At 43.3% G+C, this 20,648-nt stretch overlaps 1 protein-coding gene across 1 annotated transcript in view; it reads left to right on the forward strand.

Annotated features, from left to right (window-relative positions):
• The first annotated feature begins 2,691 nt into the window (after nucleotides 1-2,691).
• Nucleotides 2,692-20,648, forward strand: part of ANKFN1 (ankyrin repeat and fibronectin type III domain containing 1) — a 173,140-nt gene continuing 155,183 nt past the window's right edge. The window contains exons 1-2 of the mRNA XM_062216707.1: nucleotides 2,692-2,795; nucleotides 20,437-20,638. Of these exons, the coding sequence (XP_062072691.1) occupies nucleotides 20,447-20,638 (192 nt within the window). The 5' untranslated portion in view covers nucleotides 2,692-2,795; nucleotides 20,437-20,446. The remainder of the gene's footprint in view (nucleotides 2,796-20,436; nucleotides 20,639-20,648) is intronic.

Raw genomic sequence — 20,648 nt, forward strand, 5'->3', positions numbered from 1 at the left:
GATTGATATGGGTTGAGATTAATCATAAAGGTTAATGGCAGGAGGTGAGCCTTAAGTGAATGACCACTTGGCAAGAAAAATCTAGATGTGCCAAGAGAACTTTAAGGTTGCTCTTAATTCTGAGACCATCCTCCATTAGTCTTTGAGTTGGTTTCTTTATGTTGTCAATAAATGCATTCTAAGCACGTAGATCTCTCCTCCTCTCCCTCTCCCTCTCCCTCTCTAAATATTTATTGAATGCCTTCTTTGTGCCAGGAACTCTGCTAAACACTGAAAATAAGAGACTTTGCACTTAAACTCTTACAGTATAATAGGGATAATGGATGTTAAACAAGTTAGGTGTAATAAAATGTGATGGATATATAATGGGAGGCTATATGATGCCATATTCTTAGACTACAGAGCAGGGAATCTAACAGCCTAGTCCCAGAAAATTATCCCTGAGAGGTGCTGTTTCAAGTAAGATTTCAAGGCTGTCTGGGAGTTAGCCAAAGGTGACTGGGCATCCAGGCAGAAGAATACCACGTGTGAAGGACTGGCATTAAAACAGTTTGGCGTGTCTAAGGATCTGAAAGATACTCAAAAAGACTGCAACATGGAGTGCAAGTAGAAAGGTGGTGAGAAATTAGACTTGAGAGGTAGGTGAAGCTAGAATATGGAGAATTTTACTAAGGTATGTCAAAGAATTTATACTTCAACAATAGGCTTTGAGTAGCATTAAGTGTGGGGTACTATGAAGTACACTAATAAATATTCATTGAATAGGGAATTAATGAGTAAATCTTTGCAATGGACCTGGACTTCTTGACTCAGATATGAGTACTGACTATTCTTATACAAAATGCCTGGGACCAGACGTGTTTTTGGAAATGTGGATTTTAGAATATTTACAGATACAGTGAGGTACTTGGGGATGGGGACCCAAGTCTAAACATGAAATTTACTGATACTTCCTAGCAGCTTGAACTCATGACTCCCTAGAGGTGGCCCCTATCCTTAGCAGTTGCTCTGAGTCACCTGGCTTAGCCCAGCAGATAGAAGGTAATTAAATCCCTATCAAAGTCAAAGCTTTTCTACATGGAAGGATAACATTTTCTTGGCAATCATTTAGGCTTATGCTGCAAAATGGTAGCTTCTTTCTTTCTTAATCCTTGATAGAAAAAAATAAACCTGAATTTCAAGGGCATGAACATTCCCAAATTAGATTACACATGGCGATGCTTCCATGAACAAACACAGCCAGTGAGGCAAAGGGAGAATAGGTGTTCCAGATAGAAATGTAGCCTTTCTAATAAAAAAAATAAAATAAAAAATAAAAAAAAGACAGACAACTGTGAAAGCTAACTGGACCTCTTCCTTCAGACACCCAGACCTTAGAAATCTCAGCCTGGCCTCAGATCCCATTTCTGGAACAGCTACTTGTTAGAACAGAGTGAACTCTCAGGGGGTAAGGATGCCTCTAGCAAGGGGATTTATAGGAATGCAAGATGCCATGCCCAGGATCCTAAGTAACTGCCAACTCAAAAATTAATGTTATACCTTCTTTATTTATAATCAAGAGATATTACCCTGATTTGCTAGAGAGCAAATTTGATTTGGCTCTAGGTATAAATAACAGATCAGAGTCAGTGACTGGTATGAGGATGCAAAATTATTTCTGAAGTCATCACAGCAGCCAAACAACCATTTGGCAGAAAGAATCCCAATGGAGCTTTATAAAGACTCTTTATACTGTTGCTAGGGCCATGTGTATGTGTGTGTGTGGAGGGGGGGCGGTACGCATACATGCTCTCAATCAGGAAGGCCTCCCCAGAACAATAAAGCAGCCTGCAAAGGCCATTTGCTATTTTATTTCGGCAAGAGACATGGAAAATGCCTACATTTGCAGCTTTCTAGGAAATCTGGTTTATGTGTTTCATTAGTCATGTAAAGCATAATGCCGTGAAAAGAGCCAGGGACATCCATGTGTGGTTGCCATAGAGAAAGCCCTGGGATCTTCCCCCTGAGCCTGAGTCCCACGTCTGCCAACTGCTTTCTCAGAACCTGCTTGGGCAAAAACCTCAGCATAGGTTGAGCTGCCCTTACTGGATTTGGAGCTTTCTTAAGATGTCCACTTGCTCCTGCTGGGAGCTTGTAAGGGATTGCACAGGTGTCCTTGGTGAGGGGCTGTGGCTGTCACCTGTGTACTTCTGGTCCCAGGCAGCTGTGAGAATAAGGGACTGTCTAGCCCCAGAAGTGCTGTAGATCATTTGCAGTCACAGATTGCTGGATGGGCTCTGGGATGCCTGCCACTGATGTAATGCAAAGCTAACTGGCTGACTTGCTTTCCTTTTGCTCACCCCTGACAGTTCAGATTCAGTCTTGTTTGCCATGAAGCTTGTTGTCCCTGCATGCCGTTCCAAATGGTCCTCACAGACATAATAGGCTAAACACAAACTGAAGTCATGGGATCCTTTTACTACACCCACAAGACTGAGAAATCAAGCCTTCCCCGGGCTGCAGTATGAGAATACACCTAGATTGTGAGCCAAGCTGTTTCCCTCTCCCCTTCTTGCCCTGTGCATCATTTGTGCTTTTATTGTGCATTAAGAGAAGCTTAGTAATCATGGACTTCAGCTCTTGCCTGTAGTGATCCTGTTCGCATTTTATTCTTCACACAGAATAGGAAGGAGATTCGCTTGCTTTGCGCAGAGGCTGAGCCACAGGAGAAAGCAAACCCAATGTGATTTATTGAATGAAAGCACTGGACAATTATCAACAACTTGTTCCTCTGCTGACTCAAAAAACCTCAACTGGTAAGTCAAATCTATTGTATTTCTTCGTATGAATTTGGGGCTTTCTTGATCACTAATTATTTTTTTTAAATGTGTTTGTACTGCTATGGTTTAAATGACATTAAAAAATCGGCATCCTCCAAAGTTAGCTGCAGGCAGTCCATGAAGAACCCACACAAGCACACACGCAGTGGTCTGTAGCAGAAAATACACATCCATGGGGGAGGTACGGTGGCAGAGGGAGCCTCATTTATGACCATTGGGCATTTTGTTTGCAGCACACTTAAATCACGCTAACTGCTTGCATAACTGATTAGCATGAGCTATGAAAAACAAATTACTGTGTTTTATAAAATAATTTGCAGTTGGTTCCCAAGTACCTTCAAAATACCTGTTGGATCAGGCAAAGATAGGTCCCGTCCTGCTGATAATCCTGAATAAAAACCCTGGCACATTTCTGTCTTTAATCCACTTTGCAACCTGGGCATGCAGAGTAGACCAGCATTCTATCCATCGTAGGTGAGGGAGCCCACAAATAGTATCATGACCATAATGCTGAGGATGCTTGTCAAGGGAGCATGACAGATATGCATTTAAAACCTCACTTGATCCACTGCCACTTTTGCATGTATGTTCTCTAAATATTTTCTTTGTTCCAGTATTCAACATGGTTGGTAGCATGCTCTGGGCTCAAAGCAGGATATCATAAGTGTCTTGATACCCAAGCTGATTGTCCACCTGGGCAAGGCCATGGGGAGTACCACTGCACTGGTAATCAAAGATGAGTTTGCTTCTGTGCTGGGCTCCAAAAATCTCCTACTCTTTTGATTTCTTCATTTCCTAAATAAAATGTAAGCTAATCTCTGCAGAGAAAAAAAAACAGATGGAGAAAAAATATTGCTTTTCCTACCCACCCTAACCTACCCCCTCCAGTCTCCTTTTCTTTGGCCACCACAAGGCTTTATGGCAGCATCAATCCATCTCTGGTGAGCTCAGAGTCCATATAAATGTCATATAGCATTTAATATCTTTGGTGCATTCTATCTGCCATATATCACTGGCCATACAGAAGAGGCTGTGGCCTTGGTGTTGACAAAGATGGATGATGTTAGAACAGTGAGCAGCATGCTTCTCTAAATAAAAACCAAAGTTAGGAAATCTGAGAGATGGGTGAAGTTTTGCCTAGTTGAAAGGACCCCAGGCCACTCGACCACAAGAGCAGGGGTGCTCTGCCATGTTATCTGGCTACTTCACAAATGAGACTAATCTAATGGGAAGGAGACAAAATTGTCCACTGGTTAGAGGACTGGTGAGAGATCAGGATAGTAAGGCACTATTGTGAGTTCTCACACTGTGGCTTTGGGAATGTCCCTTGGCCTCCTTGCATGTCCATCTCTCTATTCTTTCCATTCCTGGTTGTTTCAAAGAACCCATGCTAAGCTCAGTTAACATATACATGAGATACTATACAAGCATTTTTGTTAAAGGCTGCATTAGGTAATCAAGATTTTATTTTTTTTAAAGATTTATTTATTTATTTGAAAGTCAGAGTTACACAGAGAGAGGAGAGGCAGAAAGAGAGAAAGAGAAAGAGAAAGAGAAAGAGAGAGAGAGAGAGAGGTCTTCCATCCGATGATTCACTCCCCAGTTGGCTGCAACGGCCGGAGATGCACCGATCAGAAGCCAGGAGCCAGGAGCTTCCTGCAGGTCTCCCATGCAGATGCAGGAGCCCAAGCATTTGGGCCATCTTCTACTGCTTTCCCAGGCCATAGCAGAGAGCTGGATAGGAAATGGAGCAGCCAGGTCTTAAACCTGTGCCAATGGGATGCCAGCGCTTCATGTACAGGGGCCTGCTGTACCACAGCGCCGGCCCCGTTTGTGTACTTTAATCCACAGACGTTCATCAGGAAAGCACAGATGAACATGCATGTAGGCATGAGGAGATGTACTTTCCTTCCCCCATCTAAGAGATACAGAGCACAGTGGAAGTTCAGGGGTTAGATGGGGAGACCAGAATTGAAAAGAAGCATTCAGAAGACTCTAATTCAAATAAATGGGTTATGGAAATTGGGATTTTTTTTTTTTTTCATTTCACATGCTTACCATTTTTGAAATCCTAAAGATTTTTTTTTTTTAAATCCTAAAGATTATAATTGTTTTGAAACAAACAGGCGGGGCCAGCGCTGTGGCTCACATGGTCAATCCTCTGCCTGTGGCACCAGAATCCCATATGAGTGCCAGGTTCTAGTCCTGGTTGCTCCTCTTCCAGTCCAGCTCTCTGCTGTGGCCTGGGGGGCAGTGGAGGATGGCCCAAGTGCTTGGGCCCCTGCACCCACATGGGAGACCAGGAGGAAGCACCTGGCTCCTGGCTTCGGATCGGCACAGCGCCGGCCGTAGAGGCCATTTGGAGAGTGAACCAATGGAAGGAAGACCTTTCTCTCTGTCTCTCTGTCTATAATTCTAAAAAAAAAAAAAAAAAGAAAGAAAGAAAAAAGAAACAAATAGGCAAGTACGTTTCAAAGGGTAATTCCGATGTGGGGGAGGGAGGAAACATGCATAGAACTTGGTCAACTTTTAGTTACTCAAATTACTCCCATTCCATGCACATGGAATTAGTAGTTCCAAGTGTGCTGTGATTTGAGAATTTCTAGAAGGCTTATTCGCTCCCCCATATACACACACAATTGTACCACTTAGGGTACCTGAAATTATTTCATCAGAGAGTCAGTGAAGTATTGCTGTATTTTATAAAATATAAACATTTGGAAGAAACAATAAATTAAGCCACTGATACCTTATTATAAATGAATGTATTAAACTTTTTACCTCAAGTGTATCCCAAAGGATGTTTAACATTTGTTATTATAGTAATTATTCTGCTTTCTGTTTACTTCATTCTTGTCTTTAAGAACATTCCAGTAGCCTCTAGAGCAAGTCATTTCCATCTTTTCTATAGAACATTTGGATTAGACATTATCACCTAAATTTAGTTATAAACTCTTCAATGCCACATTGTAAAGAGCCAAACTCACTATCTGTTCCCATTCTAAACCCATTTTTCCACCTATATGTCTCTCTTATATTTTTTAAATTATTGGCAGAATTATGGTGTACCCAATCAACCAACAAGGATCAAAAACATTATCCTGAGCTTTCTTGAGTCCTTTAGCCTCTCCATCCAATCACTAAGCAAGATTTGTCCATCTTACTTCCTTTATCTTTTAAATCTACGCTTCCAGCTCTCTCTCTCTCCCTGTTGCCACAAGTTGTATTTAAGGTCACCAGCTCTCAGGGCTTTTTCAAGAGTCATTCTTGGTTTTCTGCTGCCTATGTTTCCAACCCCTCCCTTTTTTCCAGCAATCTTCTGGCTGCTACCAGAGTAACTGTCTAAAGCTGCAAATGCAAACCTCAACTTTTACTTAGAGCTCCCCTAATGTATATAGTTCAAATCTGCATTTCTTGTCATGGCACATAGGCCCTGAACGGGCTCGCCCTGCTGAATCTCCAGGTTTCCCTTCCTAAGTCCCAGCATGGCTGGTGAAATGTTACCACTGTGACTGTCAGAGCCAAGATTTCGAATAGGATTCCCAGTGGAATTGATGTGCCAACACCACCATGACCTTTCCTATCTCCATACCTTAACCTGGGCTTTTATACCCAGAATACCCTTTTCTTTCCTTCCTGCTAGTTGATTCCTTAATTCACCATTCACAATCCCTCTCAGGCATCATCTTCTCCCACGACCACCTTTGATCATTCACAATGTCAATTACTCACCTAACTGTAATTTCTGTCCCAGGCTTTTAGGCTGACTGAGTTTGAATCCCAGATCTGCCCTTGAGAGGTGTCTTACTGTTTAAATTGGAGATAATAGTAATCCTTCTGGGCAGCCATGTAGTGCAGTCGTTAAGATGCCACTTGGGACGCTCACATCCCATATCAGGGTGCCTTTTTCAAGTTCTGGCTACTACACTTCCAACCCAGCATCCCACTTATGCACATTGAGCAGCAAATGATGGCTGAGGTACGTGGGTCTCTGCTACCCATGCAGAAGAACTGCACTGAGTTCCTGACTCTTGGATTCAGCCTGGCCCAGCCCTGGGTGTTGCAGGCATTTGGGGAGTATATCAGGAGATGGAAGATCTCTCTCCATCTGCCTTTCAAGTAAAATGAAGCTCATGATTGGGATTAGTGCCCTTATAAAAGAAATCCCAGAGAGCTAGCTGGTCCCTTCTACTATGTGAGGCCTTCATCAGAAGGTGAATCTATTGGCACCTTGATATTGGACTGCCCAGCCTCCAAAACTGCAGGAAATAAATTTCTATTGTTTATAATCTACCAGTTTATGGCATTTTATTGTAGCATCTGAAACTACAACAGGCATTATTCTAGGTGGTATCTGGCTCACAGAAAGTGCTACAGAAGTATAGCTATGTTACTAGTCCATGATTTCAGATAATACACTATCTCATAACTATACATTTAGAGTAACTGTCTTCCTTTCTGGCCTATGAGCTCCTTGGAGACAGGCACTATAACCAACTCATTTAAATTTGCCTAGAATTTCCCCAGTTTTAGTACTGAAATCCCTCCCTCCTGGGAAGTCTAGGATGACAGTTGGTTAACCTATGTTGGATTATATTATGTATTTATTGTCATTTTATTTGAAAGGTAGAGAGGCAAAACAGTGATATACAGACAGAGAACTGCTATCTACTGATTCACTCCTGCAAATGCCCTGCAACAAGCAGGTCTAGGCCAGGCTGAAGGCAGGAGCCTAGAACTCAATGTGGGTCTTCCACATAGGTGACAGAGACCTAAGTACTTGAGCCGTCACCTGCTGCCTTCCCAGGGTGCACAGTATCAGGAAGCTGGGTTGGAAGCAGAGGAACCAGGACTTAAACCAGGTACTCTGATATGAGATGTAGGAGTTCCAAGTAGCATCATCACTGCCGCACCAAATGCCCATGCCTGGACTCTTTGACCTTTGAGTCCCCAGGATCTATCACAGGATAGGTAGGTTTCAAAGTAGATAATTTTTAAGAGTTTAGCTATAGAATTAATACTGTCTTTACATCTTCTTTCTCTTAAACATAAGCTTTCAAATCTCAAAACTCACTGTAGTTCCCAGCTAACTTTTCAAAATCACTAAACACCTATGAGAATGTTCACACATAAAAGTGCAGGAGAATCAGAAAGGTTGCTTTCATCATGTTCTATGCCAACACTGTAATAGAATCAGCCACTCTTTAACAATCAAAAACACACCTGTTATGTTAACAGCAGGTGGGGAATGGATGGGGTCACACTTTCTTCTCTGTCTAGTGATGGGCAAGTTGAAGCCTGAAGGTCTCCTAGTTCATATAACAGCCTGAAGAACAATCTTGTCCCAGTCAGAAATGTTCCCTTCACTGAATGTATCTGTCTACCCAGCTGTCAAGAATGGTTAGAGTTCCAAATTCTAATATGCCATGTCCTACAACTGCCCTTCATCCACACTGACTCAGATATTTTTTTGTGGTGTAAATATACCAAGAAAGTTTCACAACCAAGCCACCAATGACCCACAAACTATGGTAGTGCCAAAACTCATCCTGATGTCAAGAAGCCTTGTCTTCAGGACCAAGATCTAAAAGCAGCAGTTGACAGGCAGCCAGAACAAGGTCCTTTAGGAATAATAACAGAGAAGTTGTTAATAGCATGGGATTTGAAGTCAGAGTTCAAATCCTGCTGTTTTGTTTACTGGTTGTAAGATCTAGGACAAGTTACCTAACCGCTCTGGACCTTAATTTTCTTGTTTGTAAAATGAGTACTTAGAATGAGCACCTACTTTCTAATATGGTTCTTATATTTTTTTACCCTGTAAAAACAAAGTTTGAGGTTAGGACCTACTGTGACTGCTGTATTGGGTATTGGGAGATACAGTCCAGGCATGAAGAGGGAAGGAAAAAGGAAAATGAGTCAAGGAAGAAAGGAAAATAAATAAAAGAGGTTGGTAATTAAAATAGCATTAGCTTCAAAGAAGGCACTTCTCTGTTTGTAGGTGATGGCTTTCAGGAAGCCCACAGAACAGCGGGAGAAAATTATCTACTGGTAGCTGATGGAGTAAATTTGAGAAGGCATCTTTCTCCATAGGCTACTCTTGGCATTTCAGAGCTGGATTCCTCGGTCTATTGTCAGTCTTTTTTTTTTTAAATTTTAAAAAATATATATTTATTTATTTATTTTCATTTTGTCTGAAAGACAGAGGACATAAGAGAGAGATAGATCTTCCACCTGCAGTTTCACTCACCAACAGCCAGGGCTGGGACAGGCAGAAGCCAGAAGCCCAGAGCTCAATCCAGGCCTCCGATATGGGTGGCAGGAACCCAAGTCCCTGAGTCAAAACCTGCAGCCTTTCTAGGGCTTGCATTGACAAAAGGAGGCCAACGCCGTGGCTCAACAAGCTAATCCTCCACCTTGCGGCACCGGCACACCAGGTTCTAGTCCAGGGCGGGGCGCTGGATTCTGTCCCAGTTGCCCCTCTTCCAGGCCAGCTCCCTGCTGTGGCCCGGGAGTGCAGTGGAGGATGGCCCAAGTGCTTGGGCCCTGTACCCGCATGGGAGACCAGGAGAAGCACCTGGCTCCTGTCTTAGGATCAGCGCAGTGCACCGGCCGCACTGTGCTGGCCGCGGCGACCATTGGAGGGTGAACCAACAGCAAAGGAAGACCTTTCTCTCTGTCTCTCTCTCTCTCACTGTCCACTCTGCCTGTAAAAGGGAAAAAAAAAAAAATCAGAAGGAGAGCCCAGACTCGACTGAACCCAATCATTCCACTCTTGGATGTGGATGTCCTAAGCTTTGCCAAATATCTGCTTCTACTGTTACTCTTCCTTTATAGCTCGGGTCTATGTGTATTCATATGTCCTTCAAACATCTCCACAGTGTATCTGAAAGCACACTGCACTACTACAAAGAGCAGGCATTTTTGAGGAAGCCCAAATTATTTTATTGTTTGGACTTTATTTTTATTTACCAATTATTTTATTGTTTGGACTTTGTCTCCCCCTCTGAAATCTTCTTATGCAAGTTCCCAAGATTTCCTCCTCTGTTTTCTTTTATAGCTCTTCTCTTACATTAAGGTCTATGAGCTCTTCAAGTTAATTTTTGTATACGGTATGAAGTAGGGGTTAAAGGTTACTGAGTTTTTTGTTTTTATGGATATAGATACCCCATCATTCCACTACTATCTGTTGAGATTATCTTTTTCTCTATTGAATGACTGTGATACATTTCAAAAAAATCAATTGATCTTATGTGTGCAGTTTATTTCTGGGTTCTCTATTCCATTTTATTCATCTACATCTCTACCATTATGCTACTGTCTTTATCTATATGGCTATCCTTAAACAAACCCAATATATCTTAATTACTATAACTTCATAGAGGCTTGAAATCTGTAGTATGTCTTCCAGCTCTTACTTCTATGCTTCAAAATTCTTTTGACTACTTTAGATCTTTTCCATCTCTGTAAAAATTTTAGAATCAGCTTGTTGATTTCTCCAAAGAACAAACCTGCTAGAATTTTGATTGAGACTGCATCAAAGGTACAGATCAAATTGCAAGAACTGACACCTTACAAATAGTAATTCTTCTGATCCATGTACAAGTATGTATCTGTATTTATTTAGGTCTCATTTCATTAGTTAATACATTTTTCAGTAAATAGGGTTTTCATTTTGTATTACATGTATGCCTAAGTAGACTTTTTTTACATTATTCTATTATTCTATACAAACTGTAAGGTTACCTACAACTGAAGATTATCTCATGTCTTTCTTTCATATATGTGTGTGTGCCTTTTTATTATTTTTTTGCTGTTACTTCAATGGGTAGACTTCCTAGTACAATTAAAAAGGTAGACTGTGGACATTACTGCCTTGTTTCTGATCCTAAGAGGATGCACTTGGTATCATTAAGAATGTTGTTGTCCATGGTTTTTTGTAGATCATTTTGATCAGGTTGAGGAAGTTCCCTTATATTCCTGAAAGCTTTCCAAAATGACTGATGTTGTATATTGTTAAATTCAGTGGCTTTCTCTGTATCTATCATGGTAATTATAATGTTTTTTATTTTTTATTCTCTTAATGTAGTGAATTGCACTGCCATTGATGGGAGATGAATGTTATACTAACTTTGCTTTGCTAGTATAAACCCAGCCTGCTTGTGGTATATTATCCTTTTAATATATTGCTAGATTTTATCTGCTAACATTTTGTTGAGGATTTTTGTCCCCATGCTTATGAAAGACATTGGTCCATAATTTGCTTTTCTTTAATGCCTTTCCTTCTGGTTTTGGTGTCAGAGCAATGCTAGCTTTACAAATGAGGCCACAGTTCAGGAAATTTTATGTGGAACTGGTATACGTTCTTCCTTAAATGTTTGTTAGGCTGTTAAGCTTTCAATTTGGCTATGCCATTATTACAGGAAATGTTAGTCATCCCTTTTATAAGAACTAAAAATCAAATTGTGCATCTTGGAGAGTCCTACAGAATAGAATTAGTTTTCTACCTTGAAGAGAACAGAGAAATGAGAGAACAAGTTGGGCTTAGAATAGAGAAATGGGGGTGCCAGTTGCAGATTGCTTACTGACAATCCAAATATGTGGGGGCTATCTCGGAACTCCTGGGGGAGCACGGTCCACGTCAACTGTTGGGCCTGGTATGTGTCTGGGTCTGTCCAGGTGAAGGCAAATAGATATTGAATCAGGGTGTAAAGGAATAGAGAAGAAGGCATCTTTAAGGTCTAGTACTGTGAAGTGGGAGGTTTTGGGGGGGACCATGTGATAGCAGTGTATAGGGATTAGACACCAGCGGGTGGATAGGAATAACTGTGGCATTGACCAGGCAGAGGTTTTGGACTAGTCTATATTCGCCCAACGGTTTTCATACTGGGAGTATGGGTGTGTTACAGGGAGAGTTAGTGGGTATTAGGAGATTTTGTTGGAGGAGCCTGTCAATGATGGGTTTAAGGCCACATCTGTGGGTTTCAGAAATGGGGAATTGGGGTCAGTTAGGGTATGGAGTGCCCTCCTGGAGTTTAATAAGGGCTAGCTGGTGGTGGGTTGCCACCACTGGTATTGAAAAATCCCATACTCAAGGCTTGACTTTCGTGGGAGAAACTGGCCATTGGGGGTTTTATGAATCAAGGGAAGGGGTGGGAGAGGTTAGAGAAGCGATCAGAAGGAATAGGAGAGCAGCTGAAGGTTGTCGCGGTAGAATCTGGAGACTGGAGCCCAGTTGGAATAGAATGTCCCATCCCAGTAGGGGGACCAGGCAGGAAGGGATTACCAGGAAGGAGTGGGAGAACGGTGGTCTTCCAATTGACAAGGCAAGTCTGGCATGCGCCTAGGGTGGGAGGGAGTCCCATCAATCCCCATTACAGAAATTGAAGGGGGCAGGAGTGGGTCCACATAGGCTGGCAGAACAGAATAGGTAGCCCCCGTATGCACCAGGAATTCTGTGGACTTACCCGCTACCTGGAGCATTACCCTGGGCTCAGCGAAGGTGATGGGGTCCCTGAGTCTGGGCTCCATCAGTCTTCGGCCATCCCCAGCAGATGTAGCGTGGAGTCCTCTCGGGGAGTCGGGCTTCCGCGTAGAGGCGCAGGAGTCAGGCCTCCCCCGGGGCAGTCGCTCTTCCAGTGGTCTGGTTAGCCACATGTGGGGCATGGCCGGGTGGGTGTGTGAGGGTTGGGGCATGCTCGAGCCCAATGTCCCTCTCGTCCACACTTGAAGCATGCCCCGGGGGGCTGGTTGCCCTTGACCCTTCTTTCCTCTGCCGGCCACAGGGCTGCCACCAGGGCCTGAGTCTGGAGGGTAACCTTTTTCTGCATCCTGGCCTGTTGTGCCTGCTCAACTGCCTCTTCCCGAGTGTTACAGACCTTGAAAGCTATCTTTACAAGGTCTCTAATGGGGGTCTCTGGACCATCCTCCACCCTTTTTAGTTTTTTTCTGATATCGGGGGCAGACTGGGAAATGAAATGAGAGGCCAGAATCGCTGCCCCCGAGAGGGAATGAGGATCCAGTTTAGTAAACTTAGTTAGGGCCTCAGTGAGCCTGTTTAAAAAAAGAGCTGGGTTTTCTCCCAGGTCCTGGGTGACCTCTCGAATCCTATCAAAATTGACCACCTTGTGGGAGACAGTGTACATGCCGGCCAATAAGTATCTTATCATATTGGCCCCGTTTTGTCTTCCTGCCTGTCCTTCCTGGTAGCCCCACCCTGGCTCCACCTCTGGTACTGCCTGGGCTCCTGCTGGGAGAGTGGGATCAGTTAATCGGGTCTTGTTGGCCTCATCTCGGGCAGCCTGTTGGACCTGTACCTGTTCCTCAGAAGTGAGAGAGGAGGAGAGGATAATATCGAGGTCCTTCCAGGTGAGGTCGCATGTTTGAAAAAGGTATCTAAACTTTTATGAACCTAGTTGAATCTTCTGAAAAGGACCCTAGTCTTTTCTCGATCTGTGCTAGGTCTTGTAGTGCAAATGGAACATGAACATGCACGATACCTTCAGCCCCAGCCACCTCTCAAAGTGGGAGGAGGTGTCAGGGCTTCTGGTCATGTGATGGTATGCACGTGCTTATGGGCAACGGCAATATCACCTGGGTGCCTGCCAGTCATAGGTAATGAGGAAAGGGGTTCATCGCAGGTTATGGTGAAAGTGGAGTTAGATGAAGGACCAGTTTCAGGGGGAGGAACAGAACATGGCAGGAAGGAGGCAGAGGGAGAGGCAGAACATGGTGGTGAGGGGGCAAGGGGAGGGGCGGAACATGGCAGACAGGGGGCAGGGAGAGGGGCAGAACATGGCGGACAGGGGCAGGGGGAGGGGCAGAACATGGTGACAAGGAGGCAGAGGTGGGGCAGAACTTGGCAGCAAGGAGGCAGGAGAACATGGTGGGGAGGAGGCAGGGGGAGGGGCAGAACATGGCGAGGAACCAGAGGGAGGGGTGGGACATGGCAGAGCAGAAGAATGCACATATGGGGGAGGGAAGTTCCTGGATAGCTGTGGGGTCCCCAATAACTCAGAAGGGTCTGAAAAGGTGGAGGGTGAAGAGTTTGGCAGTAACGCAGAAGAGGGGTCCTCAGGAGGTGAGGCCGTGGTCCTGGCCAGCAAGACCTGGGCCGTGGAACAGGAGGAGAGAATAGGGCGGGAGCGAAGGTCTCAGAAAGCCTGAACATACAAGACCTCTGACCATTTTCTCTCCCTATGGCAGAAATTCTCAAGGTAAGTGAGGACCTTGGGATCAAAGGTTCCCTCAGGGAGCCACCTAGATCTGTTGTCAAGTACATTATTAGGCCATGCCTGGGTGGAGTAGGAGATTAGGCATTTACACTGTAGGTCCTGGGCCAGTCCCAGTTTCTTCAAGTTCTTTAGGAGGCAGGCCAGGGGGCATTTTGAATCCCACCCTCGGGATTGGCCAGATCCCATGGTCTCCCTGGTAGCCCGGATCAACTGAAATTCGGTCAACGCGTCCCCTGTCCTGGACTTCAGTAGACAGATTAGAGGTCAGTCCTCTACGGGGCCAAGCCAGCCGCGGGACATCGCCACAGCCACTGGGAGGCTAAACAGCGGAGAACAGAGCCCACATGCGCACGATTTGGAGGTCTCTGTCCGGACGGAGAGCTAGCCGGAGATTGCAGAGAATGGGCCAATCCAGAAGAGGGAGGGAGAGCAGGGGAGGAATTACTTACAGTTGGTCGAGCATGGTCCTTAGTCAGCCTGGGGCACCAGACAGGTTCAAGGAGCGAGGGGGCCTCGAACTCAGAAAGGGGAGGCGCACACCCTCAGCTCCCGGGTTTTGGCACCATCTGCAAGGTGTGCAGCGTGTAACAAATCTTCCCAGGCAGACGAATCAATTAATTCACAAGCTTTTGTTGAGATTCTACTCCGGGGCGAGGTTCCCCAGTCCCAACAGAGTGGGGACCGGGGAAGTCACGCGTCAGAGATTGGGAGGGCTCCCTTTATAGATTCAGGGCATGGGGGTTAAAGGTTGAGGCGGGTCTGATCCTCATTGGTTGACCTTTAGGCACCCGCAGGGATCTTGACAAGGACTTTTCTTCCCCAGAAGCACAGGTATGGACTTTTCCATTCCTGGAAGTATAGGCCTTCCTTCCATGCGGATCCCAAAGCTACCAACCTGGAACTACTTGGTCTTCTAGTCTTTGCTAAAGAGCCCTGGTTATGCTGGGGCACATTTTCAACACTCAGTGGCACAGCTGACAACCCTGCCTTAGTCTTCACTACCTACTTGCACTGAGTCTTGAGGGAGAGAGAGATGAGGGCTTAGCATGTCCTCAGCCCTGGTGTGCATGTGGTTTGCTAGATTCCCAGGGATATGTCAGAGCCTTTCAAAGTTCTCTATAAACAGCTCATTTCCAAGCTTTTAAACAATATTATACAATTATTAAACAATTGTTGATGTTTGTTTTTGACAAATACCCCAGAGGAAGAGGCTCTTGGGGAGTTTTGAGTCAGACAAGTTTTGTGAGTAGAGTTTCCCAGGGAACTATCAGACAGGTTGAAAAAAAGAGTTCTTTATAAATGGACTTTTGAAGTTATCCCAACCCCATCCTGCTCACTCCAGTGGCTGGCTGGCTACTGTTTTTTTTGTTTGTTTGTTTGTTTATTAATTTATTTGACAGGTGGAGTTATAGACAGAGAGAGATAGAGAGAAAGGTCTTCCTTCTGTTGGTTCACCCCCCAAATGGCCACTACAGCCGGAGCTATGCCAATCCGAAGTCAGGAGCCAGGTGCTTTCTCCTGGTCTCCCATGCAGATGCAGGTGCCCAAGGACTTGGGCCATCCTCCACTGCCTTCCTGGGCCACAGCAGAGAGCTGGACTGGAAGAGGAGCAGCCAGGACTAGAACCCGGCACCCATATGGGATGCCGGCACTGCAGGCAGAGGATTAGCCAAGTGAGCCACAGCGCTGGCCCCAATGGCTGGCTACTGTTTTTACCACATATGTTATCTGGTGGTTTTCAGACCGATCACAAACCTGGGATAGATGGGAATATTGTGAATTAAAATGCTACAAAGCTTTCTGTTCTTACTGAATTTACCTACTTTTCTTGAAAAGACATTTCATGAACTGCTACAAGCCTTTGGTTAATTTCCAGGATTCTGAAAACATTAATTCTGATGATTTTGCTATTATCCTCATCATTTTTATGGAGGAGAGGCTTTTTGGAGATTTTGTCTGACATTTCCACTGATGTGCTGTTCTTTTATTTTTAATCTCTTTATGTGAAATGTTTATTTAGGTATATTACTTGTAAATGGGTTTTTTAAAAATTCAATTAGAATAATTTTGTCTTTTGTTAGGAAAAGTAAACATTTGCATGTCTTGTATTCAGACAAATTCAATCTTTTTTTTTTTTTTTTTTTTTGGACAGGCAGAGTGGACAGTGAGAGAGAGACAGTGAGAAAGGTCTTCCTTTTTGCCGTTGGTTCACCCTCCAATGGCCGCCGCGGTAGCACGCTGCGGCCGGCGCACCGCGCTGATCCGATGGCAGGAGCCAGGTGCTTCTCCTGGTCTCCCATGGGGTGCAGGGCCCAAGGACTTGGGCCATCCTCCACTGCACTCCCTGGCCACAGCAGAGAGCTGGCCTGGAAGAGGGGCAACCGGGACAGGATCGGTGCCCCGACCGGGACTAGAACCCGGTGTGCCGGCGCCGCAAGGCGGAGGATTAGCCTAGTGAGCCGCGGCGCCGGCCGACAAATTCAATCTTAGCACTACTACTTCATTTTACATTTTCAATTCATTCCATTTTCTTTGTTTTATAACTTTTTATTTACACTTGTTCCATTCCAACAGTTCACTTGTAATTCTGCCTTACCCAAAGTTACTAAAACACACAAACCAAAATACTTAAATTTGCATTTTTATTAAATAAAACCTAAAGCTGTAATAAATAGTGTAATAAAATTTTGAAAAACCCATACCTATACATGGTCTTCAAAAAGTTTGTGGCAAATGTGTGTTATGGGGAAAAAATTTTCAAAAAAAATTTTTGCACCAACATAATCTTTTAATTCCATTTCCTATATATTTTTGAAGAACCTTCATATAAATTACATAAACTCACAATATTTAAATAAGTTGCCAATAGTCATGTGGACTCAAGATTCAAGCCTAATTCTGCCAAATTCCATAGGCAAAGTTACACTCTGATTTTCACTTGCTGTCCCTAATCACAATGTTAAAACTCTAAGTGCATAGTTAGTTGGGAGGCGCATGCAGTTATAAGAGCAGATAACAGAAAATTGTCTTTCTCACTATGTCTCATCTGACAACATTTTAAATATATAGGAGAAAAAGAAAACATAATGATCGATGAAAGCCAGAAGAGTAGAAACATGCAAAGGAGTAGCCTGGAAGAAAGGGACAGCTGGCAGAGTGTGAGAGGAAGTCAAAGAGACAGAGAAAATCAACCTATTTTGAATGAAGGGAACAGATGGGAGATGAGCAAAGACAAAAGGGACCATGTGGGTAGGTGTCATCAGCTAGAGGGCAAGTCAGTGGAATTCAATCAATCGACAAGAATTTATTTACTGGACTCTTGGGCATTGTGGGAGATACAAAAGAATGCAGAGTTATTTTGGGAATGATAATGATGTAGACAAGCAGATGGCTTGAACTGGGGCAATATATGCTGAAGGAAAAGGCTAGAAACACAAGGCAAAAGGGAGGAGGTTAAGGCAATACCCATATGAGCCAGCTTTACATATCAATCTGAAATTTCTGTGGGACTGTAAAGAAAGAAATCAGATAAAACCTGTTGAGTTGCTACTGAGTCAAAATTAATGGATTTGTAGATGGAAAGAAAAAGATGCCAAATCACCTACCCTCTCCATCCATGCTTTTCTGAAAATAAGAGTATTAGATATTTATTTATAAACACACCCACACATACATAGACATTGCAGATAATAGTATGCATCATTTCTGAAGTCTAAATATGTCTGTTTAGCTAAGACTGGGTAGGACCTAAAGTACATGACAAAGACTGATTAGGTTTGATCACCTTGAAAGGAAGGGAATCCTTCTGCCTCAGAGGAAGTTGCAAGCCAGAGGGAAAAATGCCTAAGGCTATTTAACAGTGTAATGAAGATGGACATCCACTTATTAAAGTGAAAGTAAATCATGGTTAGTTGATATTAAAAAAAAAAAACAAAGAACCCTATTCACAGGCATGAAGACTAAATGAACCTTATAGATAATTTCCTGGTGTATCTCATATGAACACTTACTTATTTGGAAGTATCTATTAAGTGCCTTCTATAACAAAAACATTAGCCACCATGAGTCTTCCTATATACTTAGCTCTTTACATACATCAGATATTTTACATTTACATACATACATCAAATTCTTACAACCATAAAAAAGAGCAATGAGACTTGGATATGTTAAGTAACTTGTTCAAGATTACAGAGTTAGGAGGTAGAAGAGAATAAATTCATAACCTAATTTGTGCTATATTCCTTTTGCCATGAGACAGGCACATTTAAGGTGTTGTGGATATAAAAATTAAAGACTTTGCAGACCTTACTCTAACATAATATATAGACTAGCTGAAAGACAGAAGGCCAGAGAATCATAGTACAATATTTACGATAGAGGCACACACTAAGTGAATGAGTAAAGAAACCAGTAAACCAGCCTTGAAATATTAGAGACAACTTGACCATAGATCAATAATCATTTCCAAGGTGATGAGGCAGAGATAGAATTCGAGCACATATAAAGCAATACATGCAAAGACCTAGACTTTGGAAACACTTTCAACTATTTCAACAAGAAGGTCACAAAGACTGAAACATAATGGGTAAAAGTAAAATAGGAATCGTGACTGCAGAGATAAGCAATTGTATATGAGGCTGAAGAATTTAGATTTGGGGGGTAGGGATTTGGCCAGGTGGTAGAGAAGGCAGTTACGATGTCCGGGTCCCACATCAGAGTAGTTTGGTTTGGTGCCCAGCTTGAGCTCCTGACACTAGCTTCATGCTAATGCTGATCCTGGAAGGCAGCAGTAATGTTCCAGCTGGCTGGGTTTCTACCGTACATGTTGGAAACAAGAATGATGTTCCTGGCTCCAACTCAGCCAAGCCCAGCTGTTCCGGATATTTGGGGGAGTAAACCAGCAGATAGGGGTGTTTCCTATGTCTGTCTCCCTCCATCTTCCCTGTGTGTCTCTCTGCCTTTCAAATAAATAAATCAATCTTTGGAAACAAATCTATAGACAACCTAAAGGTCACAGCCAAGTAGCAATGGCAGCATTACAAATGAAGACTCCATTCAAAATTTGAGGAGAGGTTGTGGAAAGCCAGAAGTAAGCTCCTGAGAGTCCTGGACCAAGCACACCAGAGGCTGCACCAGGAATGCAGACTCTTTGCATGAAATGCTTGGGCTAGTTATTTTATTCTTGCATTTGTATATCCAGTACACATTCACATGCCTGGCAGCACAGCCTTGGTAGCATCAGTATGTCAGTATTTCAACAGCAATGTCCAAAATACAGATAGTTTATTAAATAGCATGATTGTGTAGAAAATGGTATCTTGTGTGACATTGGAAGGGACCTGGTGAAGAGATTTCTGAGGGGCCAGCATTGCAGTGTGGCTGGTAAAGCTGTCTGCAACACCAGTGTCTCATATGGGCACTGGTTCAAGTCCAGCTGCTTCACTTATGATCCAGCTCCCTGCTAATGGTCTGGGAAAACCAGTGGAAAAAGATAGTCCAAGAGTTCAGGCCACTGTTACCCATGTAGGAGACCCATATGAACCTGGCTCCCTGCTTCCGCTTGATTCAGCCCTGGTCATTGCAGCTACCTGGAGAGTGAACCAGCAGATGGAAGAACTAACTAACTCTCTCTCTGTAACTCTAACTTCAAATAAATAAATAAATCTTTAAAGAGAGAGAGAGAGGTTTCTGGATCTCTCCAAGTCCTACTTGGAGAATGCCAGCTGCGAGTGCCCTGGGGTCAGGGATGGGCCTATGGGAACAAATTTTCCAACTCTTAAAATGAGGGTAGTTCATCAAGTCTCCGATGAAAGGAACAATTAACTGCAACCTCAAGGGAAGCAACCACACTTTCTTACCCACCCCAAAGAGGCCAGTATCCAGGAGGAGCCAAATAGAACCAGTTACATATGTCCAAGAGAAACAGATCCCTAAGTTATGAATTAAGACATAGCCTCAACTGGGATAGAGATAAAAGACTGAGTAGAGAGGTTCATATTATATATGAAGTCTTTTCAAAACATTCATGGAAAACAGTATTATTAAAAAACTGCATAGATTTTGAATTTTTTGTAACAAAATGATCTTCTATTTTTCTGTGAACTTTTTGGAATATCTTTATATATGTTCATATGTAAATGAATATGTTTAAATAATAGAGAATGTCACTTCATTTCTGCCACCAATTAGCTCTGTGGCCATAAACAAGCTGCTTCCTTCCCCTGTACCTCCCTCTCTCATCTATAGTATGAATGGTCTCTGAGGTCCCTTCCAGCTATCATATTGTATTAGGATTCCAGATGGTTGTTGGATATGATATAGTTACTTGTCAATTTAAGGTTCTGTTGTATAAATGATGCAATATCTGATTTTTCTATTCTTAGGAACTGCCATATGAAAATGACCCAACAAATGCAGAATTTACATCTTTCTCAGTCAAAAAAACACAGTGCCCCATCATCTCCCAATGCTGCCAAACGCCTGTACAGGAATCTGTCTGAGAAACTGAAAGGGAGCCACTCTTCATTTGATGAGGCCTATTTCAGAACAAGAACTGATCGGCTGAGTCTCAGAAAGACCTCAGTGGTAATTAAAT

The sequence above is a fragment of the Lepus europaeus genome, chromosome 18 (genome assembly GCF_033115175.1).
Source record: "Lepus europaeus isolate LE1 chromosome 18, mLepTim1.pri, whole genome shotgun sequence".
In the NCBI taxonomy this organism is placed as follows: domain Eukaryota; kingdom Metazoa; phylum Chordata; class Mammalia; order Lagomorpha; family Leporidae; genus Lepus; species Lepus europaeus.